We start from the raw sequence: 20,437 nt of genomic DNA, 5'->3' as shown, positions 1-20,437 counted from the left end.
TTAGGCAGATCATCAGCCTGTTTCAGGAAAAGCTAGATAGTAAACAAATGCTGAGATGAATACATGACCACAAAGTGTTTTAAATGTCATAGAAGAAACGCACAGAATGAGTCATAACACAGACTGGGGAGGGGGCCAGACTTCGTCTCTCTGAGAGCAAAGATCTGCCTGCTTCTGCCTCTCTGAGTGCTGTGACTTAAGGTGTGTACCACCACCGCCCTGGGCTCAGGGTTCCTGAGGGTCTTGATGTATTTGATTATATTGAGGAAGAATATCCTTTATTAATGTGTCTTCAGAATATAGCATGTGGTTCAGTGTAAGTTCTCATGAAAGTATTAACTACCTAAGGCCAAAACATGGGATTTTATAAAAACCCCAGGTCCAGTGGGCACATTAATTTCATTTTACATTTTCCCAGTCTTTATAATCCCCAGTCTCCTGGACCTTTTCTGTCAGGTCTGTATTCAAGGCAACACAGGCAAATGGAAGTAAAAACAGCTACACTCATTGACATTCTGTAAGTAGTTTCTGAAAACTTTTCAATGTATACAGTAATCTGAGAAAAAATTGGTACTAGAGCTCAAAGATCATTATCATCTGACTGTCATATTACAGCCATGTTTGATGACCAAGGGCTCGGGACCTCACAACACAGCTGTTGGAGGAGCTGGAATGTGAACACATGTACTAATTCAGAGACTAAGAGGATTCTTGTCAAATGGTCTAAACACCGTGACGACGGGGCTATGAAAACTTACATGGAGTTATTAGAGATGGGCTACAAAAGGTGCCATACATGTAAGGCAGGAGCAGATGGAGTGTGCAGCCTTTTTTATGAAGGCTTCGAGTTACTAACATAAATAAAAAGTTCTCTTCCCTAGTGACAGTGGGTAAATGAACTGCACTCCAGGGCAGACCCCATGCCCAGGAGTAGCTGGCCAATACAAAACAGACTCCATATACTTTTGTATATGTGCTTTTGTTTTGTTATATTTTGTATTATTGATTTTTCTTTTTTAGTTTTAATTTTTGTTGCTGTTTTTTTTTTTCTTTTTCTTTTTGGTTTTTCAAGACAGGGTTTCTCTGTGTAGCTTTGCAGCTTTCCTGGAACTCACTCTGTAGCCCAGGCTGGCCTCGAACTCACAGAGATCCGCCTGCCTCTGCCTCCCGAGTGCTGGGATTAAAGGCCTGCGCCACCACCGCCCTTGTTGCTGTTTTTTTTAAAAAAAGAACATGATAAAAAAAATAGTATGAAAAATTTAAATAAAAAGTTAAATTAAAAAAATTTTCTTAGTCTATATCTTAATCTAAAAATGATCTTGTTTTTCTTGGACAATGCACAGCTCTATGCCAGTCTCTGGGGGCAGATACTACAGAATTTGCATTCTTGGAGAATGCAATAACAAGTTATAAGACATACCTGGTGCCTTATCTCTTTTCTCTACCCAGATTTTTCAAGGACTAGAAAATTCCTTAAAGAGCTAACTTGCTTTCAATGTATTACTCATGGATTCTAGGGAAAAATGCTGACTAATTTGATCATTAAGGGCCGACTTGTAATTTTGAATTTCCTAAAAATCTTTTTAGGTTTGGAAAGAACAATTCTGAATAAAAACCCCAGAAAATTGTCAGTTCTGCTATTGTTTAACACCCCAGCAAGATGACATTAAAATTACCATCTTTGGTCAGTATGCTAAGAGAACAACAGTGTTTTACATCTTGAATCTTCTAGTTAAGGAGAAGTCAGGACACTACATCTTAAGTTTTGTCCAGAACTTTCCACAAAGCTTTGGCCCTTAGTGAACACAGGAAACAGAAGTGGAATATTATTCAAACAGATAAATGAAAAATTCAGTTGTTTTCTTTTAAAAAAAGTTAAAGTTCTATTCATCTCAGCTTGTAATTAAGAAGACAATACACACTCTACTCAGTACACAGTACAGCCAATAGTGAAGGGTCTTTAACTTAGCACTACAGTCAGGCAAAGAAGAAGATGCAGAAGAGAGGAAGCAACAAACAGAGAGAAATGTAAACAAAAGAAAGGAAAAATGACCAGACACATGGTCTATGAGGGCCTGGGCCCAAGGGAGAAAAATGACCAAAAGAGAGAAAAAGAAAGAAAACAGTCCTAAAGTGATGGCCTTTCTGTGTAGCTAACGCAACCTTGACTATTATTACTCTGCAAGCAAAGGTGCTGCACTTTTACAACCATAAATAAAATGAGGATTTCTCTCTTGGTATTTATACTAAAGACTAAGTAAAATTAACAAAATCTTAACTTTTGATGAAACAAACTGATTGAATCTGAAGTGAACTTGGAGGCCATCTCCAAGGTTTCTTTAATTCAAGGGCTGGGTGCAGGAAGAGAAGGCTCAAACTAGTTGCTAAGGCATGCACATGATGTACTTCCTTATGAGCCAATCTGGAGTCTGCCTAGGGGCTTAGCAACAGCACTGTCAGAGGTCCCAATTGTGCCCAATCAATGAGAGGCTACCACGTAAAGTCAACAGATCAGGTGCTGTCAGTGGTCGTGATTGTGCCTAGCCAATGAGGGGTAACCACACAATGTCACTGGATTGGGACGAAGCTTGGGTGCTGGGAGGAGGGTATATAAGGCTCTCTCTCCCCATTGCTGTTTGCCTTTCACCTGACTCCCGTCTTGGTGGCTGTGTTGTTGATGCTGTGCCTTCTTACCCCCTCACCCAAGGGGGCCATTAGGACAAAGCCACAGCTAGGGACACAGCTCAGTGGGGCTAGGGACATAGCTCAGTGGCAGAACACTTGAGTAGCATGAGCAGGGTCCTAGGTTTGGATCCTGGTATTAAAAACAATTTAAAAAAATAATTATTTGGGTTTTGCTCACCTCCCTTAAGCATAAGCCTAACCTAAAACCCAAGGCATGGGGGCATACCTCAAATAAGCTGGTCCTTTTCAGGGCACATCATAAAAATGAAGCCCCCTGCTGGACTTGTATGCGGACATGCAAGTTCGTTAGTCTGAAGACTTCAGGGTGTCCCAACTCCCCATGTACACAATGACCACAGGTCACTGCCACCAACTAACTCACTTGTGCTCCTTGGTAGTGTCCCCTTTGATGAAAGGGGGCTCAAACAGTCCCTGGTGTCATGTTCTGCTCTAAGTTCCCACCTAGGCCCAAGCCAGCCCTAGCCATCAAGTGAAGCTAAGGACTCAGAGGTTTGAGTCTTGGCCTCATCACTGGCTGGCAACTATTCTCTTGGTGTTTCTTCACCTGAAAATGCACCTATTTCTAAGGCCACTGTGAAGACTACATACGAAAATGTTTGTAAACTGCTGACAGTGTGCTTGAGGCCTAGGGCATGGTTGGCTTCATATTAGTACCACTCCAACAGCTACTACTGCTGTTAATATTACTATTTTCACTACTGTTATTACATGAAAAGGTAAAGAGCCAATTTTCACATTAGTGGATTATCTTTTCTGATTTCCGAGTGATCTAGCAGGCTCAGAATTTCTTCCTATATTTAGACTTTCTGCTAACCAACAGCCTACTAATATGGGCAGAAAAAGCCAAGTTAGACACAAACTGGCACCAGGTAAGCCACAGTGATCCATTAGGGTGACAGACTGCTGATGGAGGAGAAGATCTAAGGGGCAGACAGTGCTGGGTAGCTTCTAGCATTCCGAGTCCACGCTTTCCCTCTCTGTAGCAGAGCCAACATCACAGTTCCTAGGAGCTCCTGGTCCTCCTCTGACTTCAGTGGCCTCAGGCCATTCCTCGAGTGTAAAGTGTAGACATTAGCAGTACTTCCCTCTGAGGACTGGGAGTAGTGGAAGTAAGAAGCCTCCACAGTGAGTGTATGGCATGGAATACACACTTGGTAAATGGCACCTGTGGTTTCCATCGCTATTTCTAGTGTCTTCAGATTCCACCACATTCCAAAAGAACGCTATATATCATTGCCAAGAAACTCCGTACACTCTGAAAAGGCCTCAGTACTTTGAGCAGGTGGAAAGGATGAAGTGGAGCCTGGAATATACTCAGCCCTTTCTCCTCAGTCTGGCTTTCTTTGCTCTGTTCTTCCCATAAGTATCCACTAACTCGAGACCCCTGACACGTGAGTGAACACATCAGCTAGCCAGAGGCAACAGAAGAACATTATGTCCTTCCCATATGCCCACTTGGACAGTTCTGACCACATGAGGTTGCCCATGAGGAATAACCTTGGAGGGAAACGTAAGGAATTCAAAGAGATGCCTTCATGAGTTGTTGGGGAAGCTCATCTGGACCCCTGGAATTAAGGTGCCTCTTAAAACAGGCTCATAGATGGGGAAGTGAAGTCAATATAGCAAGAAAGAGAGGGAAGAAGGAGGAAAGAGAACACCAAGCAGATATGAAAAAGCCACCAGGAATCATACTACTTTCTGTTCATCTCAAACTACACAGGATACATTTGAGTGTATGTGTATGCGTATACACTTATAACTTCAATGAAGATATCCTACTTGGGCTAACAATGCTCCCCCATGAGCCATAGACTGTTTAGCAAAAACCAGGCATGAAAAACTCCCTTTTGAGTTGTTGGTCAGGGGAGTCCAAGAGACAGCCCGTCAAATATAAGCTACTGCTGCTGTCCCTGACTACCTCCCAGAGGTTGAAGTCAAGTCCCTATTGCTGAGACATCATGCACTTCAGCCACAGGGCTTAGAGGATCTAAGTTAGATCTGACCCGAAAGCCTCCTTCCTGAGGACTAGTTTTCACAGAAGGTGCTATGTAAGCTGCCAAGGGAGGGAAGCAACCCAGCTTCCATCAAAGCCCTGCCCAGCTTTGATGCCTATGAATCACAATAATGACCAGCGCAGCAAGGAATCTGTGAGGGTGCAATAGCGGCATTCATGTCCCAACAGTCACTCACAGCTGTCGCACTGGACTTACAGCCCACTCAAGAGAAAGGAAGCTATGCCTGGTACTGGAAATTCAGCCAACTACCTGGGGCTAGTGAGGTTATAGGAGCAACTACTACCGACACTTTACTACATAGCTGATTCCTAACTGTAGTCTAAATACTTACCCATACACCCTCTCACCCTCATCAAAGGAAACTACAACTGGTCAAAACGAAGAGAACAGCTAACCTAGTAGCTAGCCCCAACTGACAGATCTATAACCACACGTGTGTGTGTGTGTGTGTGTTGTGGGGGTGTGTGTGTTGTGGGTGTGCGTGTGTAGGTGTACAATCTATTCGTACACAATTACTGCACCTAGGCACAGGGAACATGACCAAAGAGAGGACGGAAAGTGAGAGCCAGAGGACCAGAAGTCTGCTGTGAGACTGTGCCTCCTAGAAATGACAGGCTTTAACCATGATGTCTCAACAATATGGCTGCCTAAACAAGACCCGAACAATACCAATACCAATACACATGCTCACATGGAAGGGGAAAATCTCACAGGGCCCCAACCCTAGACAAAGACAGCGAACTAAAGAATGCTAGGACAAATAGTTTACCCCAGGAATAAGCCCCTTAAGTGGTTATCCAATACCAAGTGGTACACCCTAAAATCATATTAAATATAACCTGTTCAGTTCATTTCATTTTACATACAGTTTCATATTTACGCATTTTTTAATACACACACTAGGATGGCTGCCCCAGGTTTTCTCCTAACATTTCAAGCCACCAGAAGACAAAATGTCTCCTTAATTTTAAGCACTAAGAGCTGAAAAACACACTGTGAAGAACCTAGGACCTCCTGCTCCACACACTCCTGTCCTGGAGCTGCCCACCAGCCAAGTCCCAGGCTTAGCACACCAAGTCAAGCTGGTGATGACCGTGGCATGGTCTCAAGGTCAGACTTACCTTGGGAACAAGATACTGCTGATCAGTGCAGGCCAGGACATAGGCTTCAGCTCGGCCCAACTCACTCTGGGGGAAGTGGGCGTTCATCTCGTCTCCATCAAAGTCAGCATTGTAGGCTTTGCAGTTGGCATAATGGAGGCGCAGGACCTTTTCTTCAGGCAGGATGTGGGCACGGTGGGCCTGGATGGAGGGTCTGTGCAGGGTAGGCTGTCGGTTCAGGAGGAGAATGTCCCCGTTCTTCACGTGCCGGCACACCTGGGGGGGGCAGAAGGAAGAAGAGCAGATGAGTGCGGTGGGAACTTGGACAGTATCACCGATCCCTCCAAGGGCTTACCACGTAAGCTTGGGTGAGCTCTGTAAGGCTCGTGTTCTAGTCAACTAAATCAAAGGGGAATTTTTGATCTAGAGAAAAGCTCTAGAAACTCTGAGATATTCTCGCCAGGCCCCTCTGCTCTTGGCCGTTCACAGCTCAGATCCACTTCTAGGCTCAGAGGTGTAAGAAGAATGCATGGCCGGCCACACGTCTGCGCAGCAAACATCAACTTTTCCAGAATGCACAGCCATGCAGAGCCCTAGGCTCTTCTCTGAGAGGTAACAGAAACAGATAAAATTCCTCAAGACTGCAAGCTTCCATGGGTTTCAAAGAACTTGGCAGGTTTCTCAAATCCCCCCAAGGTCACACATGAATCACACAGTTTGGCAGTAATTAGCTCAATTTCTCACAGAACATCCAGGACTGGATGACAAGGCTTGTGAGCCTCAGTTCAGTGACCCCTGAAAACATTCTGTACTTCAAATATTCAAAACAAGTGTAAAAACTAAAAACTGTCATAATCTTTGGGGAAAATGTTCTGAAAATACCCCTTAAAACATTCAAAACATTTCCTTTCAGCCTTTCAGGAGGGAAAAAGCATCAAGGTAAGCAAAAAGAATGTATGTTTATGCAGCCCTGTTTTCAGTAGGAAAAAAGCAGAAATATCCCAACTGCCCCACAGAAGCGGCAGTGAATCCCAGTGTATGCACATTAGAGAATGCTATGCAGTGGTAACAGACACTAGATTAAATGCATACTAGTCTGAGTGTGATGATGAAAGAAGTATTAACACAAAGAAAACAAAAAAATAAGGCCCCAGCAGCAGGTAAGGAGAGAGGATGCAATGTCTGGAAACCAAGCCAACTGCATCTGGGGCAGCTGCACGTGGGAAAGGTGTGCAGGTCCTCAAGGACAGGTCTCGGGCGTGGACTCAGAAGGAAGGGTAGGAAGGCACACAGTAGTATCTTCACCACCACAGACCTTGGTATTGCTCATATGAGAATACATATTACTTCTGCAAATGTAGTTTTTTGTAAACAGGGTCTTGTGTTGTCAAAGTTGACCTCAAACTTGGGGTCCTCCTGCTCTGCCTGCCAGAGATGACTCTCATAAAAGCACTTCCCACTGAGCCGGACAGCCTGACTTTGATCCCCGGGACCCCCATGGTGGAAGGAGAGGACCAGCTCCTGAAAGCTGTCTTCTGATTCCACATACATGCCATGGCATGTGTGTCCTCTTACTTCCTCCCCAATGAATACAGGTAGTAAGAAAGCAGGGAAAGCCACACGAATGATGGGAGAAAACCAGAAGATCCCAACTCTAAAGAACAAAAAGCACAAGGAACTTTACCCTTCAAGACACACATCGATCACACTTTCCCCCTTCAAAGCCACTCTGTCATGCTCCTTTGACAGACACCTCTCTCGAAGCTGACTACACTTTTAAAAACACTGCATAAAGGTAAGGTGCCCAGAGGATATGGACCCTTGGTAATCATCTCTCCTCCTCAGGTCTCCTCTGGGTCGCACGCAGCAGTTAAGAGGCGGGAGGAAACAGGTCTAGTATCCTTCTGTTGCCCATATGTCTGAGAGCACACTGGGAAGCTGGCTAAAGCTGGGCTTCAGGCTGTGAAGAGATTTAGTTCTCCCCCTCCTCCCACAGTCCTTGTCGGTTCTGCTCAAGTTCCCTCAGAAGAACAATCCTAAGAGCACAGGGTCTGTGTTTTCACTTCCCGAGAAATTCCAACCTTCCTATGCCCACACCCGAGTCCTCCCTGTGTTTCCAAGGAGACCTGAACCCTGAGGATTCCCATGAGCGTCTGCCCAAGGCACTGGCGGACTCAGTGCGTCACACAGCCCGAGGTTTTCTTTCCTTAGCGTCTCAAGGGAAAAGTTGGCCAGATCTGTGGCCCAGGCCCAAAAAGCAGGCTGTGCCTAAGATCTGAGTCTAGTGAACCCAACATAAGCAAATTCACTGCAGCTGAGAAGAGATAGATGTAGGCCAGTCTGCCAGATACTGGCCAAGCCAAACAGAAACCTGGACCACAGGGCACTCCCCTTGCCAACCCAAACCAAGGCCTTTCCTTTCTCTTGTCACTAAATAAATACTGTGGTGAAAATTAGTGTGCCCCAGTGCCCGGGTCAGAGTTTGCAGAGGCAGGCATGAGGCCAGAGGCTGCTTAGGGCAGCTGCCAAGCAGGGAAACAAGCCTACGCTACCCTGGCCACTTCCTTCATGATGAGGCCCGGGGGAAAGGACAGGGGTCACCTCCGTCACAGGGAAAATGACCTTTCTGAAACCCTTCCCCCTACCTAACCTGAAACTTAATCCTCAGCCTCCTGCTTCGTCACCTCTCCCAGGTCTTCTGTCCTGAGCTCTGTGTAGTGAATGCCCAAAGTCCTTCAAAATGACAAACTAGAAGTGCATGAACACGTAGGTCAGAGTATCCTTTATTTACATCACATTACTGACATTCTGATGTGAAACTTGCCATCCCGAGTGCCAGGACCTATGGAAGGACCATTTTTCTTTCAAAGTCTTCTCCTGTCTTTGCACGGGAATGGGGAACTCAAACACAGACAGATGGGTGGACAATGTGGCCAGAGGAAGAAGCAGGGAGAGGGGTGAGGGTCTACACTATGGGCTGGGGAGCACAGCAGGTACCAACATGGTTTTCAGGAGCGGTAACTACTGTCTGCAGCCGGCTTTTCCCGGTTTTGTAAATAAATATTTTCGGACACATATCATTTGTCTACACTTGCTTTTACACTATGTAGTAAGAGCTGAAGCCTGCAAAACTGATTAAGTTTAAGATATTTACTCTGATCCTAGAGAAGAGAGGGCTGGGCTGAGGCTTGAAGGAACAGCAGGAATCAGTCACGGAGTCATAAGGAGGGCAAAGAGTTCCAAGCATATGCAAAGCCTGAAAGGCGATGGAGCCGGCTGTGGAGAGCTTAAACAGTTTGGGTTGGAAGGTGGACTAGCAGAAAAGGCAAAGACAGCCTTTGCTTTCAAAAGGCGGCCGGATGAGCTTGGTAAGGATTGGAGCCCAGGCTGGAAGATAATCACCTGGGCCACTCTCATTCACCCTCACTGCTTCTCTGGAATCTCTCACTGGCTTCACGTGAAGTGCCTAGCACACTGTGGCTGGCAGCCTCCCTCAGTGGAACTCCTGTCCCACCCTTTGCCTAGCCTCACCTGAGCCCACAGAAGTACCTGGGCCACCTGAAGAAAGCACTCCAGTGCCTCTCCTTATCCTTATACCCCAACAATGTCAGACCACTGCTGACTTACTTTTCAGATGTCCCTGGCTACTTACCGCCTACTTCCTCAGCCTGAGGGCTCTGAACTCTGTCTCTCTCGCTGTTCACTCCTGGCTTACAGCACATATTTAATGGCAACCCCTGTCAGGGTCATGACCTTGCAAAGCCTGAGCACAGAGTGGGACCCCAGTACTACTGAGCCCTCATTGCGTACCCCTCTTGGAACCTTTCTTCTCACTGCAACTGTTTGATCTAAGTGAACGGGAAGATGATTTTACACTTGCCTGGATTCATCAAAGTGAAACAAACCTTGCTGCTTCTTGACTCCCTCACACAGCTCCCAGCAAACACCCTGACAATGTACTCACCTGACAAAGAACAAAACTGGTACCCTGACCTATCTATCTGTCTGAATGGTGTCTCTGTCACCAAAGCAAAACGGCACAGAGCAGAAACGAGCTCAAGTAGTATTGCTGTTCTAATGGAGGGCAGTTTGAAAATCAGGGAAGCCAGAGGACTGGCCTACAGTGCTGTTGTCAGCCCCGGACATCAGTAGGGACCAATGGCCACCATGCCAAGCCTAGAGTGTGTCTCTGTTCCTCCAAAGTTCCTTCTAGGCGGAGGGGAACTCCGTTGGGCTTGCATCCATTATTGCAGATAGTCAATCCCAGAGATGCTAATTAAGAATGAGGGGTGAGGTCAAATTCTCTCTCTCCCTAGCTCCAGTGAAGCTGCTACTGATCCGAGTACCACCTTTGAGAAGTCCTTTTCAAAGGCAGCATGCAGGAACCAGACAGGAACTACAGAACTGACCAAAACTCATTTACTCACAATTTTCGTCCCCTGGGGCTTCGGAGCCCCTGTGGCTGGTGTCAGGAGCTGTTTGGCCACAGCCTCCCGCTGTGTAGCGTCCACTGCGCTCAGGGCTGTACGACTGCCATCCTCATTGATGACCATGGAGGCTCCTGGGTGCACGTTGGGTCCGTTGATGACTGCCTGTCTCAGTTCCTGCACGTTCCAGGGGGTGACCGGCTGAGGATAGGTCAGTTTTGTGGCAAATACCTAGAAACAAGGATTGCATGTCCAAATTCAGGATGGGCAGACAAAGGTTCCAGGAATACAGAAGCTAACAAAATGAGTGTCTGATTTCCTCCCAAACTGTGGGGAGCTGTCTGCCTAGCCAAGGCCTTTCTGTAGGTAGAACAACATCTATCTCCTCTGTGGCCCCATTTCACTTTGCTTGCTCCCTTAAGAGAACAGACTGGGCAATGTATGCGTTAGTTTTCTTAAATGCACACTGAAACTTCACCCCTTTGCCATGTGCCAATAAAGTCAGTGTCACCAAAGGAGGGGTACGGGGCACTTGCTGGAGAGCCACCACACCCCTCCACATCTTAGCAGGTATCACTAACTAACTGATCAGGGTACATTGGCTGAGCCCAGGCAAAGCACCAGTCAGTGGCGTTTGAGAGGAAATGGATTTGCAATTCTGAGACCTAGAACATTAAGTGTTCTTTTGTCAACACTAGACCTGAAACCTGCTCTAAAATAAGTGAGTTTCTGAATCACTGATTTTTATTTATTTGATACTTCAACACAGAAGTGCACCAAAGACTACAGAGCTCAGGAAGTTAATGCCCCAGGTCTTTGTGTAGGAGCAGTGAATAAGCTCCGGCATGATCCCACCTTCTACTTTGTGCTAATGGACTTGTTTACTGTTTGGGTACCACTTGGCCCAAGGCTTGAGGAGACACTGCTCTGGTGTGTGGCTCCCTGCCAGGCTGTAGCTCATTCTCACTTCATCTCACCTCCTGGTTCCCACACCACCTCTGGTGCACTGTGGGGGAGGGCAGGAGAGAAGAGCAGCTGTTTTACTCACCCCGTTCTTCCTAGTTACCCTGCAAGAACCCCAGGCCCACACGACTCTGAGAACTGGGGTAGGGTGGACAGCATTAGAGTCTCTCCTCAGGATACAAGCCATTAGTAAATAAACCCAGATCCAGAAAAAGAGGTCAGAATTCTGTGACAGTAGAAGGCAAGGCCTCACTAAAGGTCCCCTTCAAAGCTAAGGACACTCTAGACATTATGGTCAAAGCCAGGGTGGCTTCTACATTCTGTCTAGAGAAGAAAATTAACATGTCCTGGGCCTTTTCTTCCAGGGTTTCAAACTGGAGACTATTACAGCTGGCTTTCAGAACGCCTTCCTTTGGTATACAGTCCAGCTTCTGCAGGTAAGGCCCTGTGGTTCCAGGGAGGCAATAAACGCAGGGGAGAACCTTCTCTGCCTGTTCTTGACACGTCAGGCTCGCGCCCAGGAGGCCAAAGTGTGCTGAAGAATCAGAACACTTTAGCTCTGCGCATTACCAGCTTCCCCAAGAGAGGCAGGGTGGCATGTAAGGAAATGAAACTCTGCACAGAGGGAATTAAACCATCTTCGAATTATTGACCTCAGGGCCCATTAAGGAGGAAGTAGGTCGGAGAGCTGCTGCTGATGAGCACCAAGGCTTTAATTTAACTGGAGGGGAAGTGAGAAAAGGAAGCTGGCTCACCAAGGGAACGTTAATGGGTGAACAGGCGAGCCGCTCACCCTGGCCCCGGGAGGGACAGGTGACACACACACACTGCCTTTCTGAGGCTCTCCCACTCTCCGCTGCCAGCTACCCAAGGGGATTGAAATCCCCTTGCCCTCTTCTTCTCCCATCATGGACTCAGTTAGACATGGAAGGCTTAAAAACTAGGCTAAGACTGGCAAGAATAAGATACAGATACAGGATGTGGAACAACCTGCTGGGAATTCCCTAGAGCTTCAGAACAAAAGTCTTCTAATAGGATGGCAACCCCATTATGCACCTCAAGCTCCTTCCCTACAGGCTCTTCTTCCACATATGAAGCACTAGAAGCTATCCCCACTGGAGCCATGCTGATCTACCACCAAACTCTGTCCCCAGACCTTTACGGCACACCCATCTCCCAGCTGCCTCTCCCCAACAACACACCATGGGAATTCCGATTTCATTGGTGTTGATGTACATATCTGGGCAGATGACTGAGCGGGCTGCGTAGTCAACTCGCTTTCCCATCATGTGCTTCCGGAACAGGCCTTCCTTCTTCTCTAGGATCTGTAAAGAGCAAAGAACAGTGACAGACTATTAAATAATTCCATTATGTTTACTATTTTCTTGCTTCTGTGCCAGTGTGTATAGTGTGCATTTATAAACGTGCAGATGGGAGCTGGGCATGTAGACCAGCTGTTAGCTCTTTATTACTGACCCTCACCAGCTGTGACGGGATTCCCACTCACTGCTCACCTGTCTTATGCCAGGGTACTTCTCCAACATTAATTTGTCCATCTCGCTGTCAAACACAATATTGACGTGGCTCTGAAGGCGAATCCAAATGTTGTAAAGTTTATCTGTGAGAGACTGGCCTGGAAGCATACTTAAAAAGGATCGGTCGATAGCAACTGAAGAGTCGTTTTCCTGGGAAGATAAATCCAAGGAAATAGGAATGAGTGGAGAAACACTTGTTTTTTACTCAACCTAGCTCTGATTTAAAACAAAACAAAACAAAAAACGAGCTTAGCCTTTGAGCTGATAGAACTGGAGTCAGCCTTGGAGATGTAAAACTGGAGTCAGCCTTTGAGGCTGACGGATGAGAACTAAACTTGTCAGTATGTATCGGTCACCCCATTACATATGTATCAGCTTGTCTTTTCTGGTAGTAAAATGAACTCAATTCATAAGCACAGCAGCACTACATTACACACCTGTAATCATCAGCCTCTTGAGAAGTTGAGGCAGGAGAGTCTTGAGACCCTTCTGGACTACACAGCAAAATCCTGTCTCAAAAATCAAAACTAAACTAAGATTAAAAAAAAAATAAAATAAAATATAAGCTTCCTAATGACTTGTCCACCAAAATTAAGAGAGCCTTAGCAGCCCTCCCTGTGTGCACTCCACTTCTGAGGCTTCCACCAGACAAGTGAGTTTCATGTGGAACTGCCACTTTAGCTAAAGGTTTGGAAAACAAGAGTCAGTAATTCATAGAAATGCAGCTGGAGGGCTTGCCAACATGCAGGAAGCCCTGAGCGCCTCCCCCAGCACCACATGAACTGTGGCATGGTACACACTTGTAATTCTAGCACTTGGAAAGTGGCAGCAGGAGAATTAAGTTTAGGGTCAGACTTGGCTATATAGGGACCTAAAGGCCAGCATGGGCTACATGAGACCCCATCTCCAAATAATGATAAACAATAAATAGCAACAATAGCATTACTACTACTTTCATGTAGGTCAAATAATTTCTTAAAAAGAAAAGGGTTTGACATATAATATTGTATGTCTATAAGTCCCAAAGTGGGTTAGATTAAGTACAGGATGGTCTTCAATCTTACATATTCATCTAATCATTTAAAAATATTTCTATCCCTACTGTCTTCCGCTTCTCCTATTCTCTGCCCAGGGAAGAGATGGACAGAGGTCCTAGGGTGCCTTAGAGCACCACCTACTGGCCAAGCACTACCTGCTGGCCCCATTTGGCTGCAAATGGCCTAGGAGATTTGATTTTCACAGGTCCTCCACTGTAGTACAAATGAGAGAAAAAAACTATCAGTGTGTCAAGGTTGAGGGCAGGAGATGATCCAGTAGATGACAGTGTCATGGTGATAATTTGGGTTTATCCCCACAACCGAGGAATAAAGGAATCATCTAGGAGGGTCCATGTAGTTCTGCAGGCAACATCACGTGCATGAAGGCAGAGGCCCGCCGAGTTGAACCCATGGCTTACAGAATTGGCTGGTTCAGAGCCACATGACCACTGTTGAAATGAACAAGACCTTGTCCACGGGCTCTGGTATGCCCCTGTCCCTCGAGCAGCTCCTGGGAAAGCACTGCCATGGGAACACAATGATGAACACAAACAGGGAAAAGACAAGAGTATGTCTAATGAATCACAGGGATCAAGATGGTACTGTTGTTCTAGAGACCAAGCCCTGCTATTGCTGACAAAAGTTTGTCTCTACTCTCAAGGGACACGAAAATAAAATTCTCAGTCCTAGTCATTGGATTTGGTTATCCTATGGTCTTTTGTCTCCAGGGCCTGCAGATGGCAACTTCTCTTACACTGAGGATCTACAAAAAGCACATCTGCGAGCCGGGCAGTGGTGGTGCACGCCTTTAATTCCAGCACTGGGGAGGCAGAGGCAGCTGGATCTCTGTGAGTTCGAGGCCAGCCTGGGCTACAGAGCGAGATCCAGGACAGGCATCAAAGCTACACAGAGAACCCTCTCTTGGAGAGAGGAGAACAGTGGTGCTACCCTGTGACATTCCTGGCTAACAGTAGGGCTGTCTGAGCAGCTGGCAGGGAGTCTGAGAGGCTTGTCTCTCTAAGGCTGGAGGCCATTTCTATTTGCATCCCGACCACATTTCAGGGATGGGAGTGACCTTGGCAAGTGTTCTAAGTACCTAATTCAGCTTTATGTTCACTAGAGTTGGTATAAGACCCAGAATAGTGAAAGGGCTAAGGAAAGTCAGTGGGGACAGCCTTATTCTAGAAAATCCCATTCTACATTGTCCTGGTTGCATTGCTGAAGACCTTAATGAGCCTAAAACACACATTCTTAGAGCCTGAGGGAGGATGACTATTTGCCTTACTGGCAGCTAGTGGTGCAGAAGAGCCGAGGTGTGAAACCTCACTATAAATTACATACACTTTATAGTGGAGATGAGTCCAAGAAATCAAAGTCACTTGACTAAAACCACTGGCATGGTCACTGCACACAGAACCTAAACTACACCTCGATTTATCTATAACCAGGCCTGTGCTTGTCCCAACAATCCACACTGCTCCAGGAGTGTTGCCCACTGAAGGTACCATCTTGCAGCAGCCATAGCATCTGTGTCTACAAAGGGTTAGAACCAAGTGTGTAGTTCTGATCACACCAGTCATTAACCAAGCCTATTATATCAGCACTGAGGCAGCCCTGACCTTGTCTGGGGTGAGTTCTGCCATCTCACAGGGCAGCTTCTGTTCTTGGGCCATCAACGCCAGAAGTTTCCGGATCAAAACTGCATCCTTCATGACAGCTTGCAAGTTCACCGTCTGGCCGTTAGTAAACATCTGGTCCCCAAGGCGATTGACGGGACGATACCTACAGTGTGATGTAAGATTCCAGGAATGGTCTTCAGCCTCTTAACCTACTTACTGAATTAACACAAGGCAACCTACTCAAACAACCATCCATATCTAGGACAACCAAATAACAGAGAATGACCAGGCCCCTACCTGCAGCCTTAGGTTGACGGTTTCTTGGTTTCTCAGTGCCCCAACCCTTCCAGGCCCTACAAGTCCTTGCTCAATTCCTCAGTCCACCCTTTTCATAAAAAGTAAGTTAAAAGGCATTACCTGGAGGGCGGCACCACTATGAAATCTAGAAAGAACATGCTGGGGTTGAAACTGGACTCCATGCCAATATCATCCAATCCCGAAAAAAGGTAATTCAGGAAGAACCCTGTGTTTGAAATAAAGTAACCAACAAGACCATTTAAGCCTATGTTTAAGGACATAAAAATATTACTGAGGAAAAAAAAACCAGGGTATAGGATCATATGTAGTTAGAAAACAGTTTTTCATAAAAACCAACCCAAACCAGCCTGGGTATATGACAGCTTGTATGGAAGTAAGATAGCATAAAGATACCCAGGGACAATAGTACCTGAGTAAGGAAATGAGCCATGCAGGAACAGGACATTTTAATCACCCTCTTAGACTTGTAATCTTAACACACATAATTAAATATTTGCTACTTTGGACTCCAGACAAAACTAATTGAAATTAAAAACAAAGCAAACAAAACCGGGGCTGGAGAGATGGCTCAGTGGTTAAGAGCAATAGCTGTTCTTGCAGAGGACCCAGGTTCAATTCTTAGCACCCACATGGCGGCTCATAGCTGTCTGTAATTCCAGTTCCAGGATACCCAACACCAATATACATTAAAAAAAAAAACAACAACAAAACCAAATCAAAATAAAGTTTAGCCTTTTAAAAACAAAAGACAAACTGGGCAGTGTGGCCTTTAATCCCAGCACTTGGGAAGCAGAGGCAGGTGGATTTCTGAGGAGGCCAGCCTAGTTAGTCTACAGAGTGAGTTCCAGGACAGCCAAGGCAAAGGAGAAACCCTGTTTCAAAATCTCAGGGGAAAAAAGTAACATTCCCCCCCCCCCCCATATATGCCAAGAAGGCTCTTGTGCAAACTGGATCAAAGACGTATTTTAAGTTTCAGGTGACCAAAGATAGCTTGGAGAAACAAATAAAACCTGCCACAGACAGCATCTCACTAACTTGCTTACTCTTTCATTCCTGATAACCTGTTAACACCATGCTTATCTGTGAGCACTAACACAGGAGAGCAGAGTCAGCGTCCGAGGACACCCTCTTAGAAGATGGATGTGAGGATTGAGTAGCCTGCATAGGGTGTTATATATCCAAAAGAACAGAGATTTCCCTTTCTGTGGGGAACTGGAATGTACAAAACTCTTTGATTCACAAAAGGAATTCCTATAGAACATTTAAACGATCTTTTTTTCTGGGAGCTGGGATGGGGTTTAAGACAGGGTCTCAGTACATAGCCCCAGCTGTCTTAGAACTCACTATATAGACCAGGCTGGCCTGGAACTCAAGAGATCTGCCTGCCTCTGCCTCCCAAGTGCTAGGACTAAAGGCCTACATCACCACACCTGGCAAAAACATCTTTTTTTTTTTTTAATGGGCATTTAAAACAGGTGAGTGACAATGAAACTTCCAGAAAGTCATCAGTGTAGGAGTGACTGGACTCAAGTACATTAAATTCTTAGTGCTGGGGTGGCCTCCCCTGCTCCTTTACGGCCCTAAGTCAATGTGTCCTGAAGCCTGCCCCAGGCCTGTGGATGGGTTTCAGGGGAAAGCTACATTAATTAGAACTTTGGTTAAGGAAGTAAGAGGGTTACATTAATTAGAACTTTGGTTAAGGAAGTAAGAGGGCGGGCTAGTGAAATGAACCAGGAAATCAAAGTCCACAGACAGAGGCTGTTTCTCTAGCACCTTCATTCTTCCAAATGGCAAAAAGATGCTCTTGGGCACTGCTAGGTGTCAGGTACCCTCGCTTCCCCATCAGGGCTTCTTCAATTCCTGGAGCTGCTGGTACTTCTTCTGTAACGAGATAGATCCATTTTTGTCCTTATTCTAAAAAGCTTGAAACTTGACCACAAACATCAAACTTTTCAACCCAGATTTCCACCTGTACTCTAATTTCCAGAGTAATGAAAACAACGAACTACCATATAAAACCAGAGAGGTAGAGTAAGAGACCATCACCACCTGCTCATATTATTGATAAAGCTATTTTCACTTTTAAATATTCTTTTCCAGTACTTTGGTTCATCTAAGTACTTTATATGACATTGAAATTTTGCCAGGCACAGTGGTGCAGGCCTACTTCCTCAGTATTCAGGAGGATGACGCAGAAGGATCATGAGTTTTAGGACAGTGTGGGCTACACAATGAAATATTACCTCAAGACTACAAAAATCTTGCATGGATTTCTTTTCTTTCTTTCTTTTTGGTCGTTGCTACTGTTTTTGCTTTTGGAGACAGGATTTCTCTGTGTAACAGTCCTGGCTGTCCTGGAACTCTCCCTATAGACCAGGCTGGCCTTGAACTCAGAGATCCGCCTGCCTCTGCCTCCCAAGTGCTGGGATTAAAGGTGTGTGCCACCACCATCAGGCTGCATGGATTTATTTTCATCAGAACTCTTCATTTGGTGTTATCAGAGGAACACATGAACAATTGCTACATAGGTTTCATCTGACCACTTTTTTGTTTGTTACTGAGACAATCTTATGCAGTCCAGGCTAGCCTTGAAGTCCTGATCCTCCTGTCTCTACCTCCTGAGAGCTGGGTTTAGATAGTCTATGCTACCATACCCAGCTCCTATCACCAATTAAAAAAAAATTTTTAATTGTTTTTTGAGACATGGTTTCTCTGTGTAGTCCTGGCTACTCTTGAACTCGCTCTGTAGACTAGGCTAGCCTCAAACTCAGAGATCTGCCTGCCTGTCTCCTGAGTGCTGGGATTAAAGGCATGCACCACCATGCCTGGCTCCAATCATATTTTTGGCTATATGATACTCTACTGAGGAAGTTTCCTATTTAAACATACTCTTCTATTTGGACATTCAGCTTGATTCCAGCATTTTGCTTTTCTGAGCAAACATTATTGGGCTGGGATACTAATTACTAGTAGAATACACCTTGCAGTACTGTAAGACAACACTTAACATTTTTTGCACATGGTATTCACCAGGAAGAGTCACAGAAGTAATACATCTGAAGATTTTTTTCTTTATTGTGTGAATGTGAGAGCACATGTACCACCCTGCACCACATGGAAGTCACGCATATGGAAGCCGTCTTCTGGCAACTTTTAGGAGTTGCTTCTTTCTTCCAGTATGGGTTCTGGGACAGAACACAGGTTTGGACCCTAAGTACTTTCATCCACTGAGTGTTCTTGCTAGTCCCTATGTGAAGATTTCTACAGATTCAAATATACTGACTTTAGAAATACCACATTAGCAGGTGAAGTTGGCCTCTCAGACTAGGCAAGATTCTCTGAGAAGCTGATTACTAGCTCTGCCCAGATTAAGTAGAAAATTGTATTTGGGGTTGCCGTTCAAGAGGCCAACTTCTAACACCCAGATAAAGAACAAAGGTAATTTAAGTATCCTCTACAGGATACTTAGAGCTCAAAACTGTCAGCATTTCCTGGATGCCTTAACTGAAATCTCTTTTCTGGATTTATCAGGGCAGGAACCATGCTCTGCTTGTGTTCCAGCACTAGAGAGTGCCTAGCACACAGGTGATAGCTGCCAGCTGGAACACATTACACGTATTCTAAACTCTCCATAAACAACAACACTGCTTTGCTCTGTATTGTATTTTAGTCAATCTTTCCCTTAATTAATAAAATTCTTTATCTATTATGGAGTGGATGTGTATGTCACAGTGCATGGCACGGCAAAGGTCAGAGGACAACTTTCCAGAGTCGGTTCTGGTTTCCCACCATGTGGGTCCTGGAGATTGAACTCAGGTTGTCTGGTTTACCAGCTGAACCATCTCGCCGGCCCAATGTGGGTAAATAATATTTCAGTGTTATTTATGCCGGATGTGATGGTGCTCACCTTTAAGCCAGCACTTGGGAGACAGGCAGGAGGATCTCTGAGTTCAAGGCCAGCCTGGTCTACATAGTGAGTTCCAGGACAGCAGGATCATGTAGAGAGACCCTGTCTCAAACTCCTCCCAACCAAAGAGTTATTAAATAAAAAACAAAAACAAACAAACAAAAAATCAATCCTAAGGCTAAAACAAAGGCTGTTTTCTACAGGTTTCTAGTGCCTAGACTTCTGGTTGTCCCTTATTCTTGCAGTTACAACAAAAGATTACCTCAAATGAATGGGCTTGGCAAAGGACCTCAAAGGCTCCTTTATCACTGGACACCTGCCCCATCCCCCCAACTGGAGTTACTGTCTGAAATTCTGAACATCTGTTTTCAGTGTCTTAGCATTTTCTAGGCTAGCCCAGGGGGTCACGTAGCAACTGTCATGTGGCAGTAGGAGATAATGTTGCCATGGCTATCTGCAGGGAGAAGGAAAACCCACTCCTGTGCTATTAGCTGTTCACTATCAAACAACACTTAGCAGTCTTTCTAAACAGGGTCCTAGGAAACAGAAAGGCCATGACCAGAAAAGCAAGCAAGCTTCAAATGAAGTCTGTAAGTTAGTTAACAGTGACACACCCATGTGTGTTCTGATGAATGCTTAGGGAAATCTAAAATGTTCAACTGGGAAAACTGAATAAAGAATTTATGGGAATGCACTATGCTTGCTACCCTGTAGAAGTTTAAATTTACTCCACGATAAAAGGTTTATTAAAAACCAGTACACAGAGCCAGGCGATGGTGGTGCACACTTTCAATCTCAGCACTTGGGAGG

General features: G+C 45.4%; 1 protein-coding gene across 1 annotated transcript in view; it reads right to left on the bottom strand.

Moving 5' to 3' along the window:
• Polr1a (RNA polymerase I subunit A) overlaps positions 1 to 20,437 on the bottom strand; it is a 64,823-nt gene that overhangs the window by 35,332 nt on the left and 9,054 nt on the right. The window contains exons 7-13 of the mRNA XM_052720377.1: positions 17,494 to 17,601; positions 15,820 to 15,925; positions 15,403 to 15,565; positions 12,726 to 12,896; positions 12,414 to 12,536; positions 10,249 to 10,479; positions 5,843 to 6,097 (exon numbers count right to left, since the gene is read on the bottom strand). Coding sequence (XP_052576337.1) covers positions 5,843 to 6,097; positions 10,249 to 10,479; positions 12,414 to 12,536; positions 12,726 to 12,896; positions 15,403 to 15,565; positions 15,820 to 15,925; positions 17,494 to 17,601 — 1,157 coding nt within the window. The remainder of the gene's footprint in view (positions 1 to 5,842; positions 6,098 to 10,248; positions 10,480 to 12,413; positions 12,537 to 12,725; positions 12,897 to 15,402; positions 15,566 to 15,819; positions 15,926 to 17,493; positions 17,602 to 20,437) is intronic.

Source organism: Peromyscus californicus, unplaced genomic scaffold (genome assembly GCF_007827085.1).
Source record: "Peromyscus californicus insignis strain IS unplaced genomic scaffold, ASM782708v3 Scaffold_6__1_contigs__length_162567912, whole genome shotgun sequence".
NCBI lineage: Eukaryota > Metazoa > Chordata > Mammalia > Rodentia > Cricetidae > Peromyscus > Peromyscus californicus.
Note: the sequence above shows the minus strand (reverse complement) of the source record. Positions and strands in the feature narration are given on the sequence as shown.